The sequence below is a fragment of the Arvicanthis niloticus genome, chromosome 14, assembly GCF_011762505.2.
Source record: "Arvicanthis niloticus isolate mArvNil1 chromosome 14, mArvNil1.pat.X, whole genome shotgun sequence".
In the NCBI taxonomy this organism is placed as follows: domain Eukaryota; kingdom Metazoa; phylum Chordata; class Mammalia; order Rodentia; family Muridae; genus Arvicanthis; species Arvicanthis niloticus.
In genome coordinates, this window is record NC_047671.1 from 49,340,072 (window position 1) to 49,354,361 (window position 14,290).

Below are 14,290 nucleotides of genomic sequence, written 5' to 3' on the forward strand. Positions count from 1 at the left end.
GTTTGATATACTCCACGGCAGACAACTGGAGAGGTGGCTTAGCAGTTAAGAGGGTTTTCTTCTCTTATGGAGGATCTGAGTTCAGTTCTAACACCCAAGTCAGGGAATGTCACAACTTCAGCACCTGGGGATTCAATACCATTTTCTGGCCTCCTTGGGCTGTAAGGCCCGACAGAAAGGGAGAAACTCCCTCTCAGCTCACGGAATTCACGGCCACACCAATAACTATAAGACACTGAACTTGATGTAATTAACACGAGGTATATTTGATTTCAACGCGTTGAGGCTGCACTTCAAGCCTGTCCTATGCAGAGGCAAGCAATGAAGTACGACCCCCACTTAGAGAAGAGATAGAGCTTTTAAAGGAAGAACTGCAATCCAGGGAGACGAGGGGGGAAATCATGATTAAGTATCTATAGAAAGCACCTGTCCAGTGTTCAGCTTCTGTGACAGGTTCAAGGAACGGTCATGGGGAAATATCAAACCCTATCTAATTTGTCTTGTGATCAGTTCTGTTCCTGGTATCCAGAGTGCACGGGCACGCTGACCTGAACTCCCAGCTCAAACCCTATTCAATCTATCTTGTCTTGTAGATAGCTAGTTTCCTAGGACCCAGAGTGCAGAACAAGCTGATCTGCACTCTTGACTCCATCTGTGGAAGACTTAAAAATTTTTAACTCTTTCAGGCACCTACATACATGAGACTTACATACAGAAAAACACATACATTTTAAAAGCCTATATCTTGTTTGGATACTACAAAGTTTAAATGCAGACAGGAAGTAGGGAGGATCTAAGGATGTCAAGGGCCCTTCTTATTCTCCTTGTTCTGACTTCCGCTCTGGCTGGCTGACACCCAGTAATTTCGACATAAGTAACCAACCTGACTCTCTGCAAGAGAACAGTAGATCCTTCTGAGAGGCATCACAGATAAGATCATTTACGTGGTAGTTGTGCCTTTTGCCCAGCTTCCTTGTGACTTGAGCATACGGAGTCCCTTGACAGACTGCTCTCTTATCTCTGTTGTGATATACAATCGGGAGTCTGCACAACCATACCTTTTAAAAAAGTCTCCTTTTCAAGGTCCAAATTCTATCAAAAAAAAAAAAAAAAAAAAAAAAAAAAAACCACATGTTTTCCCTAATAGCCATATTAAGCTACAGATTTAGCTGTGTCCAAGGCCCCAGCGCACACAGCCAGTGCTCAAACAGAATGCATCCTCTCCTAAGGCCTACACCCCTGCATCTCGTCCAGGGCTTAGTGGACAACCGCCCTGGCTACTGCTGTATCTGTGTGCACCCCACACCGGGCTGAGGGGAGCCGCGGCTGCACAGTCAGCAGTCCACTTTGCATTTTGCATCTAATGGACACACCCAGGTCAGGAAGCCACATCTTGGGGCCTCTGGCGGCGCGGCCTGGTAGCGTAGGACCGCCCTGAGTCAGCTGCGCCGCGTGCACCGCGTGACCCGTGGCCACGTGACGCGCGCGGGCCGGGCCGCTAGTGCTGTAGCCGCTGCAGCCAGGGGAAGCCTGCGAGTAAGTGGGAGCGACCCGGCGGGATCCTCCGACCCCGGGACCTAGGTCAAGGCGGGCCTGAGGGGCGACGCGAGCGCAGTCCGGGCTGGGGACGCCGGGCTGCACGGACGGCGAGCCGTTAGCCCTCTCCGCGCAGGGTTACCTGTATCCCTTGGTGCTTTGGGGGAAACTAGGGACCTCTGGCAAACTGTGCGGGCGGGAAGTACCCCACCCTCCCCGTGCCTTGCCACCTCCTTCTTTAAGTGCCCCAAAGTGACCCCGAGGCACCTCTGGTAGCGAAGGGTGCCGGAGCCAGAGGACCTGCCCTAGGTGAGGATGAAGATGTGGGCAGGAGCAGGCCCAGCTGCTAGGTGACAGTGGCTCGCCGACTGTATGCTATGTGCTGTCGTTATATCGAGGAGGCAGGTACTACTCAGTCCAATTTTATGCAGGAAGGAACGGGCCCAGAAAATTTGGGTGCTTTGTAAGGTCCTCCCCAGCCAAGGACTGACCCCACAGTACCGCCTCCTGGTGGTTGGTGGAGACAAGCGGCCCAGCCAGTTCACCTGTGAGCTGGGAGAAGGCTGTTTGGCTAAAAGGACTCTGTCCCCCTCCTCACCTTTCTCTGTCCCTGCCCTCCCCTTAATTCGACTTGTTATCTCCATGCTGCAGGTCGAGATGAAGCTCATTATCCTGGAACACTATTCCCAAGCCAGTGAGTGGGCGGCCAAGTATATTAGGAACCGTATCATCCAGTTTAACCCAGGGCCTGACAAGTTCTTCACGCTGGGGCTCCCCACCGGTATGCTGTGGAAAAAGAGGGTGGTGGGTAGGGGGTTCCATGTGGGGGGAAATAGGGTTTACAGGAGCAGAAAGTAGCAGGTGGTCAAAACAAGGTAATCACAACTAAGGCGCGCGGGGGGGGGGGGGGGCATTCATACAACCTTTGGGTTACAGTATGGTTATAAATAACTTTTTGAAATAAAGGCACAATTGCTGTTCCTGGGACAGGCAGTAAAGAACCAGCCCTAGTTAAAGTTCCAGGTGAGGCATAGCCGGGTCCTTGAAAAACAGAGGTTTAATCATAAACAGGAAGCAGAAGTTAAATCGTAACTCAGGCCTGTAACTCAGGCCTGTTCTCTGCGTGTAGAGGGTAATTAGCTGAGCCCTGTTCATAAGAGAGTTGAGAAGTTAACCATTCGAATACTTCTCTATAAAGCTTAATTGATTATAAAATCCAATTGTCTTCTGGAAAAAAAAAAAAAGTCTGAATGTTACCTTTACAGGAAGATATTTTGTCCCAATGCCTCAAAAAAGTATCCTAAATATTTCTTTCACAAGTGGGGAGATGGGTCTTGGTAGTTTTGTCTGACTCATCCACCATAAAGAGGCCTTCAGACTTTTGCAGTAAATATTTCAGGCCTCACTATTGTAGTTCTTCATTTTGCCGTTGTAGGTAGGAAAATAGCCGCAGGCAATAGATATGTGGATCCATGTGGCTATATGTCCGTAAGACTATCTATAGACACTCAAGTGTGAGCTTACGTAATTTTCACATCATGAAATGTTCTTTTGATTTAAAAAAAAAAATATTTAAAAAAACTTTAAAACCATCCTTGGGCCGGAGAGGAGGCTCAGCAGTTAAAAGCATGGCTGGTCTTGCAGAGGACTGAGTTCAGTTCCAAGCATTTATATCAGTATGCCCCCAACCATCTGTAACTCCAGTTCCAGGTGATGTATGGCCCTCTTCGGGAGTCTGCAGACACCTGCATTCACGTGCATAGTCTCACACATAGTGAAAAGGAGATTTTGGTTGGTTGGTTGGTTGGGGTTTTTTGTTTGTTTGTTTTTGTTTTTTGAGACAGTGTTTCTCTGTGTAGCCCTGGCTGTCCTGGAACTCACTCTGTAGACCAGGCTGGCCTCGAACTCAGAAATCCACCTGCCTCTGCTTCCCAAGTGCTGGGATTAAAGGCATTCGTCACCACTTCCGGGCTCGTTTGGTTTTGAGAACAAGGGCTCACTAGGTAGTCTTGGCTTGGAACTTGCTGTGTAGACCAGACTGGGCTCAAACTCAGAAATCCGTCTTCATCTCTCCTCAGTGCTAGGATTAACTGTGTGCACCACCATACCCGGCAAGTAAAGCTGTTTAACTGCTTCTCAGCAGATAAGTTTTTGAGTACCTGCTGTTATACCAAGCAGTTAAGGTTCTGGGGATATAGCAACAACATTTTTTTTTTTTTTAGAAAAGCATAAATGCCTACTTCTTAAAGCTTAAATTATAGTGGGAAAGACAGAGGGTAAGCAAGTTAAGTAGCAAAATGTAGAGTATGTTAGAAGGGAACAGGAGAGAGAGGCTGGGGGTTATGCTTAGTGGGGATCGTGTCAGATGAAGTGGCAGAGAAGGTCTCTGAAGGCACTGAAGGAAGGCCTGAGGAAGTATTAGCCATGACGTGACCTGAAGGAAGAGCATGGCCTGCCAAGAGGACAGTGGTGCAGAGGCCTTGAGGTAAAGCCCATGACAGGCTGGAGCAGCCTTTGCAAGGTTATATTTATGAGGCAGAAGGATGACACTATTGGGTTTTGAAAAGGAGAATGATGGTCTCGGCTGGATGAGAGTAAGTTTGAAAGTTTCAACTATTTAGAACTGACACCCACAGTATAAAGCTGTCTGTCTAGATTCACCAGTTAATATCTTGCCACATTTGCTCTTTTCTCTGGCTCTTGTTCTCTGTCTACCCTTGTAGTTTGTTGTTGGAATCACATGAAAGAAGGTTCTGGGCATCCTGACACTTTAAATCTTGTGGCCCTAACCTCCCAAGAATAAGGACATTTGTCCCCTATAACCACTGTAGACCCAAGGACAGGTCTGCCACAGCATGTTGCAGTATCATCTGATACACAGCCTATATTCAGAAGCTTTCCCTAATAGTCTACATTAATCGTGTTTGGGGTGTTAGTGTTCATTTCCTTCTCCTTGTCTGTACACCTGGTTAGGGACTATTCCTGCATCTTTAAGCCCTCCTCCACCACCACACTCCATCTTGGAAGGTTAGTTTTAAACTAACCCACTCTCCAGTGAGTGTTCTTGTATCTGTGTTTTTGGGGGCCCATCACTGAGCCACACCTGCTGTTCAGCTCTTCAGTCTTACTCTCTGTGGTCTTCCTGCCTTTTGTGTGCTTACCTGCTCGTGAGACCTCACTCAGGCCTGTGCTGTTGTTCCAATAAGTCTTCCCTGAACTCTGAAGCACAGGGTGACCCTGTCACGGCTTACATCTCTGTTGTGTCCCCATTTCTACAGAGTCTCTTCTAGGCTTGTTGTTTCTGTCTTCCCAGCTACAGCCCTGTGCCTTGCACATAGTCGATACTTGTAGAATATCACATCAGTAATCAAGCATGGTACTCACATAGATGCTAACCAGTGACTTCTGTCAGCTGTGTGGCTGGCCACCGGGAGACCCTCACAGTCCTGTTCCCTAGAGCAGAACAGTCTAGTGGGCGTTAGACACCAAGCAGGGAGTGGATAGGTGGTAGGTGGGGCTGGAGCTTTGGTGAGACTGCAGACCTGACAGAAACTTCCTGATGCTCCTGGGAGCTGAAAGATGTTTGTGGTGACATTCCTACTTGCTTCTCACAGGGAGCACCCCGCTTGGCTGCTACCAGAAGCTGATTGAGTACTATAAAAATGGGGACCTGTCCTTCAAATATGTGAAAACCTTCAACATGGACGAGTATGTGGGTGAGTCTTCCATGTTCTTCCTGATTCTTGGGGAACCGTCTCCTCACAGGCTCAGCCTTGAAGAGGAATGGTTTATTGGTGCTTGTCTCTTGCAGCCTTGCTTGGCCAGCTGTAAAATGGCACTTACCTTAGTAGTAGTACTAAAAGATGCCATGATTAATACAGACGCTTCTTGTGCATTGCAGACATTTTAAAGAATACTTGCTAAATACGAAAGTGCTTTTTCCCCTTTGCTTAGTCCCCAACTCCATGCCATGTCTCTCTGCAAATTTGATCCTGGGATCCAGGTTCTGTGTCTGGACTGTGCTCCCTCTTTCTGCCAGGCACCCTTGGTAGAGGCTTTTGGTTATCTCGTCTGTCTCTCAATCATTTGTGACAGTTTCTTTTTTTTCCTTTGGTTTTTCCAGACAGCCCTGGCTGTCCTGGAACTCACTCTATAGACCAGGCTGGCGTTGAACTCAGAAATTCGCCTGCCTCTGGCCAGGGGACAGTTTCATTTAAATGTTAAAAAAACAAGCAAACAAATAGAAACCTAGTAAAATACATAAACATTTGCCATCTCCAAAACTAGGTATTTTGAAATAGCCCAACTCCTGGGGTCTTTGGAAAGGGTTGATAAGGTGTAGGAGGTTGCGTTAGACGGAGGAATTAAGGGGACCTGGGAAACACAGAGGCATTTTTGTCTAAAAAGCTCAAAATCAAGGCTGGAGAGATTGCTCAGTGGTTAGGAACACACACTGGTTTTAAGGCTATCACTAGGAAGGCAGAAGGAGGATTTCAGTGGGTTTAAGTGGTAGCATGTTCAAGGTCTCAGTGAAACCAAGCCAGCCTGGTCTACATAGCAAGTTCCAGGATAGCCACAGAGTCCCTGTCTCAGCCCCACTCCCTACCAGAAAAAGAATACACACTGTTCTTACATAGAACCCAACTTCAGTTCCCAGCACCCACCTCAGATGGTTACCTCTTAACTCCAGCTCCAGAGATCCAGCATCCTCTCGTGACCTCCAAGGGCACTACACTCCCACTCCAACTACCACAACAGACATTTTTTTCCTTGAGCACTTTTTATCATACAGTGCAGAAGTCTCAAGTGCCTTCATGGCACTGTGAGACTCCTGTCAGAACTATGCACTCTCAGCCTGCTGAGCCGTGGCTTCCTGTCAGGCAGCTCCTGGGTCCCCTTAAGTGCCAGAAAGAGCCACTGTTTCTCCCTTTTCCCCAGAAGCTGACTTCTCCAGGCATCTCGTGAGTCAGGTCATTAATGTGTCTATTTGGCTATTTGTGCCTGGATGGTGGGTAGCATGTTTTCAGGATTCATCCATGTATGGTATGTGGCAGAATGGTTTTCTTTCTCCTTTGTTCTGAGGCAGGATCTTGCTGTATAGCTGAGGTTGGCCTGGAACATGTGATCCTCCCATTTCACCTCTCAAGCGCTGGGATTGCAAGTGTGTACTTCTGTGCACAGCAGTTTCTTTAGTTTAAAGACTAAATGTATTTTGAAAATTGTGTGTGTGTGTGTGTGTGTGTGTGTACGTACGTACGTGTACATGTGTACACACCAGAGGATTACTTGATGGAGTCTGTCCTTCCCCCATATAGATCCTCAAGCCCATCTTCAAGCTTGGTGATAAGTACCTTTAGCCACTGAGCCATCCTGCCATCCCTGCTTTTAAATATGTTTTGACACAAATTTTCCTTTTGTTTTGGCATAGCTGAAGATTGAACCTGAGGCCTGGGGTATGCCTGGCAAATACTCTACCCCTGATAAACATTCTCAGTATGATTTTTAAAAAAGAATTATAGTGTATAGAGATGGCTTCACTATGCAAGCCTTGGTTGGCCTGGAACTTACTGTGTAGATTAGGCTGGCCTTGAACTCTTAGAAATCCATCTGCCTTTGTCTCCTGGGTGCTAGGATTAAAGACATTGTCTTTAATATTCTTATTTGTTTTGCTTTGAGACAGGGTTTCTCTGTGTAGTCCTGGTTGTCTTGTAGCTTGACCTGTGGAACAGACTGCTCTCAAACTGACAGAGATCCACCTGCCTCTGCCGCCCAGGTGCTGGCATTAAAGGCGTGCACCAGCACCACCAGGATGACTTGAAATATTCCTAACATTGAAATTCTTCTGACTAACAATAACAAGTTTTAGGAAACTCTGATATTTCCCCCAACTACTCAATACTTAAGTCAAGGTTCATGTTTAGTAGAAATAATGGAAAGGGGGGTGAGATAGAAGGCAGGGGATGAGGGATGTGCTTGCTACCTTTCCCTGTGGGCTCCGTCCTGCTACCCAGGTGGGCAGGCTACCTCTAGCTGCACAGTGTCCCTAGACTGCAGCTTGTGATCATTCTCTTATGTAAAAGTGATGAATATGTGCCTCCCAACCCCAAGCCGGTGCTGGAGATCAAGCTGAGGGTCTCACATGCTAGGCAAAAGCTCCAGGCAAGTGAGCTACAGTGGGGTGAGAATGAGGATTCCCAGTTCCTAGCACCGTCCCCTCCATCTGTAGCTACAGCAGAGTGCAGATAGTGCCTGTGGTTGACTACACACCAGCTCAGCCTGTTGTACATGTTGGCGGTCAGATGGACAGTCCCCCAAGTGACCCTGAAGCCAGTGTGATCTGGCATTCTCTTGAGAGGAGGGCTCTGGCTCAGTCTCAGCTGAGTGTCCCCTGACCCCACAGGTCTTCCTCGAGAGCACCCAGAGAGCTACCACTCCTTCATGTGGAATAATTTCTTCAAGCACATTGACATCCACCCTGAAAACACCCACATTTTGGATGGGAATGCGGCAGACCTGCAGGCTGAGTGTGACGCCTTTGAGGAGAAGATCCAAGCTGCAGGAGGGATTGAACTCTTTGTCGGAGGTGAGCATGGCACATTCCACGGTGCGGTACATATCCAGGTCCAGGCCTGGAGTGGCTGCAGTGCAGTATGCGAGCAGAACATACCTATCTCCAGGTGGCCACTCAGTGCTAACACCCCAGACTCATCCATCACCATGCGGGACAGGGAAGGCACAGATGGGAGCCCTATCTGCCTCATCCTGCCTCAGCCCTTCTGCTCTGGAACTGTGTGACCTGAGATGGCCTCTTCATGCACTCAGTGCCTCTTGGAGAGGTTTGGATTTGGATCCTGATATCCTCAAGACTGCCTTACCAAACAAACATCCATGTAACTTCGCTAAACATTTAAAGTCATAGACTCCAGTTCCAAAACACAGTGTTCAGTCCTTGTGTGCTGTCTATCAGTTGAATCCCAGGAAAGCCAGGAACATGGGGAGAAGGTAGGAACCTGGGTGTCTACCTCTTGGGTGCCCAGTGTCCACATGCTGTCATGTTGGGAGTCACCTTGGGTTTAAAGCTGGATGGTATCTTACTCCTTAACCTAACTCTTATAAGAGAAAGAGGAGGGCTGGACAGTGTGGCAACATCTTTAATCCCAGCACTTGGAAGGTGGAGGCAGATGGATCTCTGAGTTCAAGGCCAGTCTGGTTTACATACTGAGTTCCAGCACTGCCTGGGCTATATAATAAACTCTGCCTTTATTTAAAAGAAGGAAAGAAAGAACATAGTAATGAGAAGGCAGGAGCTTGCAAGTTCGGAGCACTCATGACCTCAGCCATCCGGGCTGAGGTTTGTTTGCTGGGTTCCAGCTCAGGGGAAGGGGAGATGTTGCTCTCCTCCACAGTATGGGGTGAGAGGGAAGCTATCTTACACAGTTCTGAGCTGTCCGAGGGTAGGAACAAGTCACCAGAGTCTTGTGTATGCCTCAAGTCTGAGAGATGGCGGGGAGAAGTCGCATGCTTAAGGGAGATCTGACCTAGTGTACAGTGAGAGGAAATGCAGTTTTCAGAGATCTTTTTCTGAGCAGAGGACATGATTTGTTTGTGGAGTTTTGGGTCCCTGTAGCTCATAGAGCTGCTCTGCCGTCTCCACAGGCATTGGCCCCGATGGACACATTGCCTTCAATGAGCCAGGCTCCAGTCTGGTGTCCAGGACCCGTGTGAAGACTCTGGCCATGGACACCATCCTGGCCAACGCTAGATTCTTTGATGGTGATCTTGCCAAGGTGCCCACCATGGCCCTGACCGTGGGTGTGGGCACCGTCATGGATGCTAAAGAGGTAAACGTGCACGGCGCAGATGCAGCTGCTGCTAAAGCTGGGCAGAGGGGTTGGTTATCTGAGTGTAAATGTTAAGCTGCACTCAACAAGTATTCATTCTTACGAAAGCTGAACACTTGACAAATAAAGCCAAACTCCTAGCTAGTCTTGGCACTGCTTCTCCTCCGCTTTTAGAGGAGAGGTCATTCCTGGGGGAGGGCAGTTCTCTGGCATCTCGTCTATACCTTAGAGCCAGGGGCTGGGCTGTCTGCCTCGGCTCATGTACCCCTTTCATACAGTTTGTGGGCAGACGCTCCCAGCACTGAGGGAGGAATAAGAATTTGTACCTGCCTTGGTTCTGAGCAGACACGTTTGGTCCCTGCAATTGGTTTGAAAGTACACATCCTGCAACCCAAGGATGCTGTGTCAGTAGCCCCGTGCTTGAGGGCCCGGGATGCTGTGTTGGCAACCCGTGCTTGAGGGCAGGAAATGCAGCAAATTGTGATTCAGTGTTTTGGGTTGAGTTTAGTGAGTTTTCACCTAAAAAGTCAGATATTTTAACTCAGTTTTATTTTGTGGTTCCAGTTTCCTTACTCTGTCTAAACTTCATCTTATTTTTCAAAATCATATTTCTTATACATGTCTGCATGTGTATGTATATATGTGAATGCAAATGCATGTCAGAGTACTCTCATGGAGTTCATAGGATAACGTGTGAGTCATTTTTCTCTTACATGTGAGACCTGGAGATGACCCTAGATTTTCAGCTTGGCTGCAAGCACCTTTACTTGCTGAGCCATTCACTGGCCTGTGTGTTTGAATTTTGAAGCAGTCTTTGTTTTTCTGAGGTATTCTACTCAGTGGGAAATGGCTGTACATGTTTACTTCCCAATCTCTTTGCTCAAGTCCATAAGTAAGCATATAATCAGTGGAGAGGTGAACTGTAGTGAATGAATGGTATCAGGATTTCCACTGGGTGGCCTGAATCCATCCCTCGGGGTCTGCTTGCCTTTTGAAAGCATGAGGGTTTGCAGACCAGCCATAATGGGGAGGGATCTGATCTGGAAATGGAACAAAGACCAGACGTAAGTTAGGGCTTTAGTCACCTCCTGTGCCTCTGTGTTTAGTCCTTTGAGACAGGAGCAGTAATGCCTGCCTTTAACCCCAGCACTCAGGGGACAGAGGCAGGCAGATATTGAGTTCAAGGCCAGCCTGGTGTACAGAGCAAGTTCTAGACCAGCCAGAGCTTCATGTAGTGAGACCCCATCTCAGATTGTCCACTCCCTGAGTAGGGAGTGGAGTACTCAGATGAAATGACAGTCTGTAGAGCTGACTTCTTAGGGTCACCTCAGCACCTGTGCTCTCTCTTGTCCTAGCTCCAGTGCAGCTGGACCTTTGCTTTCTATAAACAGAACACCACACTGAGTCACACGAGCACTTCCAATGCCCTGGACCTGAAAGAGAGCAGAAAAGGGGTAGCTTTTCTGAGAGTCAACCTCAGGGGCCCACCAATACCTCCCACCCTGGCTTCCCAAGCTGCCCTGTCTCCATCGCTAGTCTGTCTCCATTGCTGGTTGGCCTGCCTCTATCACTGGTCCGTCTCCGTTGCTGGCCTGTCTCCATCGCTGGCCTATTCTCTGATCCCCAGGTGATGATCCTCATCACAGGTGCTCACAAGGCTTTCGCTCTGTACAAAGCCATTGAAGAGGGCGTGAACCACATGTGGACAGTGTCTGCCTTTCAGCAGCATCCTCGCACCGTGTTTGTATGTGACGAGGATGCCACCTTGGAACTAAAAGTGAAGACAGTCAAGTATTTCAAAGGTGAGACTCAGGCCTGGGTGGGAGAGAGGCATGGATGTGGTGTTCTGGGTTTGATTTAATCTTCATATATTTGAGTCAAGGTCTCCTTGTGTATCTCTGGTTGACCTAGAACTAGCTTTGAAGAAATTGACCTGCCTCTGCCTACTGAGCACTGGGATTAAATGTGTGTAGCACTACACCCAGCATGTATTTTATTTTTTATTTTCAGACAAGGTCTCACTTTATAGCCTCCAAGTCATGATTCTGCCTCAGCCTCCTGAGTGCTGGAATTAGAGACATTACTACCACATATGACTTATTCTGGATATTTTAATCCGCACCTGTGGTGTGTGTGTGTGTGTCTGTGTGTGTGTCTTTGTGCATGTATGCCATGGTATACATGTGAAGGTCAAAGGGCAAGTTTGGAGTTGGTTCTTTCCACCAACTTTATATGGGTTCTGGGGATCAAACTTGGGTGGCCAGGATTATACAGCAAGCACTTTACCCACTGGGCCATCTTCCTACCCACCACCTGTGGCTTCAGTAGCAGTCACACCCTACTGCTCCATGATATGGTCATTCCTTTTTCTATCCGTGAGTTTCTGGAGATCTGTTACTGAGGAGACAAGGAAATGCATAGACCACAGATAGGGCTATGGTAGAGATGGAGCCTTGAGTTTCCTCTGTCAGACATTATACAAGCATTTCTCCTACAGCTGGGGCACTAAACCAGCCCGGGGGAGGGGGGGTCTTTATTTCCTTTACAAGATGCCTGCTAGGACAGTTGAGAGGATAGCGTTTCTAAAGTGCCTGCCCAGTAATTATAAAACCCTAGTTTTAAGCAAACTTACATGGCAATCCTCATTGGTTAAGCAGTTAAATTAGTTTGCCCTTTGCTGAAAAGATGAATCTTTAAAAAAAAAAAAAAAAAAAAAAAAAAAAAAAAAAAAAAAAGCTTTCTCTGTGTAGTCCTGGCTGTCCTGGAACTCACTTTGTCACTTTGTAGACAAGGCTGGCCTTGAACTCAGAGATCTGCCCAACTCTGACTCCCAAATGCTAGGATTAAAGGCATGCACCACCACACCTGGCCCCAAAAGATTAATCTTTATTCAGCCCATTCCCATAGTGGCAGGGATGACAGAGTTGGGAACTCTGTCACTCCCCAGAAACTAACTGTATTTAGTGTTTGGAGATCACAGAGATCAAGGGCTGCTCGGGGCCACTTGAGAGCCTCACCGTGTTCCTCTTGATAACTGTGGAACTTTTTGCCTCTGCCTACTTTGACTACTGTTTACTTTAAATTTGTTACAGGTTTAATGCTTGTTCATAACAAGTTGGTGGACCCCCTGTACAGTATCAAGGAGAAGGAAATTCAGAAAAGCCAATCTGCTAAGAAGCCATACAGTGACTAGCTTGTGCTGGGACGTGGTACTCAGTACCTCAGAGGAACAGGCAGGTCTTTTCGGAAGGTGTGTGTAGGAGAGTAGAATTACTTTTCAGTCCACTATGGCTGCTGCAGATCCTTGGCTAGGCACATACAGGCTGGGGAGGTTTGCCATGGGGAGCATTGTTCATAACTTTCCCCCCTCTTTTTCAGTACTGCGGGCTAAACCTGGGGCCTTGCACATGCCAAGGAGGTGTTTTGCTAACTGAGCTATGTCCCCAACTTTCTGCCCTCTTTCATAATTTTTTGTAACAATCAGAGATCTGCATTACTAACTGTCATTATACCCAGGTAAGGACTCCGCTTCCCTTCTGCCCCTGTGCATGTGGCCAGCACATTTCCACCGAGGACTCCTGCCCGTTATGCTCCTTTTCTCAAGTGGGCAAGGATTAGGGCTTGTGCATTTTAGACATAACCTTTTTGAGTTTTGAGAACTCCTCTTCTGCCAGCCTTCCTATTAGGAATTTTTGTTTTAGAGAATACACTTCCAGAACCTGAATTATGCACAAGGAAGCAGTCCTTCTTGCCAGAACCAAGTACCCGGGGGAGAAGCCTGTCCCCTGTTCCCATGGGGTGGATTATCTTTCCTGCTGTCAATAGCCTTTCTGTAAACAGACTTTCTGGGTAGGACTGGGCATGTGGGGCTGAGATGGCTTTCACAGATAAACTCAAAGTTCCCAAAGGCCAGCTATGTCTTAAGTCTCTCTCAAGATTCCAACAAGAGAAAGGTGGAAAGCCCTCCTGTCTGAAGTCTGTTCTCCTCAACAGATTCTTCTACACTCCCTAGTAAGCAGATCCCCTCCGATCACAAACATGGCCATGATTTCAGTGTTTTCTACCCAAGGTGGGGAGCTTGCATCTGCACATATGTGCTGTGCTCTCCAGCCTCCTCAGAGCTGAGTGCCAAGATTATACACGCTAGTGCTGTCTCCTCGCTTAAACCACCCTGGCATTCTCACCTCAGGTTTACAAGGTACCCTCTGTTCTCAGCATCACAACTAAACCTTCACCCACCTGTCCTTCAAGCTCCTGTCCTTCCCAGGCTCCTCTGCTTGGCCTCCCTTTCCATCCTTGTGCCTGAAGCTAGAGCTGCCTATTTCCAGGAGAGTTCTTTCAGATCCTGGCCCAGGCCCCTCCAGAAGTACTGTTTGGTACCAGCATTTGTTTGTAGTTTTTAATATGTGATTGTGCTGTCGTTCTGTGTTAAGCTAATGGATCAATGGACTTGTTTACAATGTGATATTTTCTATTAAATTTAATATTTTCAAATAAAATGTGTTTTTTGTGGATTTTGACATTCTCCTGAGTTTACTACACCTTTGTTGTGAAGAGACACCATGGCGAAGGTAACTTATACAAGAAAGAGCATTTAATTGGGGACTTCCTCACAGGTTCAGAGGATCAGGTCATTAATGTCAGGACAGAGTGTGGCAGCAGGTGGGCATGATGCTGGAATAGTATTCAAGACAAATGCTGATGGGGAGATACTGGCCTGCTGGGGGCTTTTTGAAACCTCAAAGCCCACCTGCAGTGATACCTCCAACAGAGGGACATCTCCCAGCCCTTCCTCAACAGTCCACTCACTGGGAGCCACAACACTCAAATACATGAGCCTATGGAGGCCACTCCTATCAAAATCTCCCTAGGGTGCAGAAGATTAATGAAATGTATTTGGGGAACCCCTGTAA

The 14,290-nt window shown here is 47.6% G+C and overlaps 1 protein-coding gene across 2 annotated transcripts; it reads left to right on the forward strand.

Annotated features, from left to right (window-relative positions):
- The first annotated feature begins 1,432 nt into the window (after positions 1–1,432).
- Positions 1,433–13,891, forward strand: Gnpda1 (glucosamine-6-phosphate deaminase 1). 2 transcript variants are annotated; one of them, XM_034518444.2, is made up of 7 exons: positions 1,433–1,536; positions 2,188–2,317; positions 5,151–5,252; positions 7,937–8,119; positions 9,193–9,377; positions 11,005–11,179; positions 12,470–13,891. In XM_034518444.2, exons 2-7 carry the CDS (start codon positions 2,194–2,196, stop codon positions 12,568–12,570), a joined length of 870 nt encoding a protein of 289 aa, XP_034374335.1. In that variant the 5' UTR covers positions 1,433–1,536; positions 2,188–2,193; the 3' UTR covers positions 12,571–13,891. The 2 variants fall into 2 exon arrangements, with proteins under 2 accessions (XP_034374335.1, XP_034374336.1); XM_034518445.1 differs by having other exon boundaries at positions 1,531–1,845.
- The last annotated feature ends 399 nt before the right edge of the window (positions 13,892–14,290 follow it).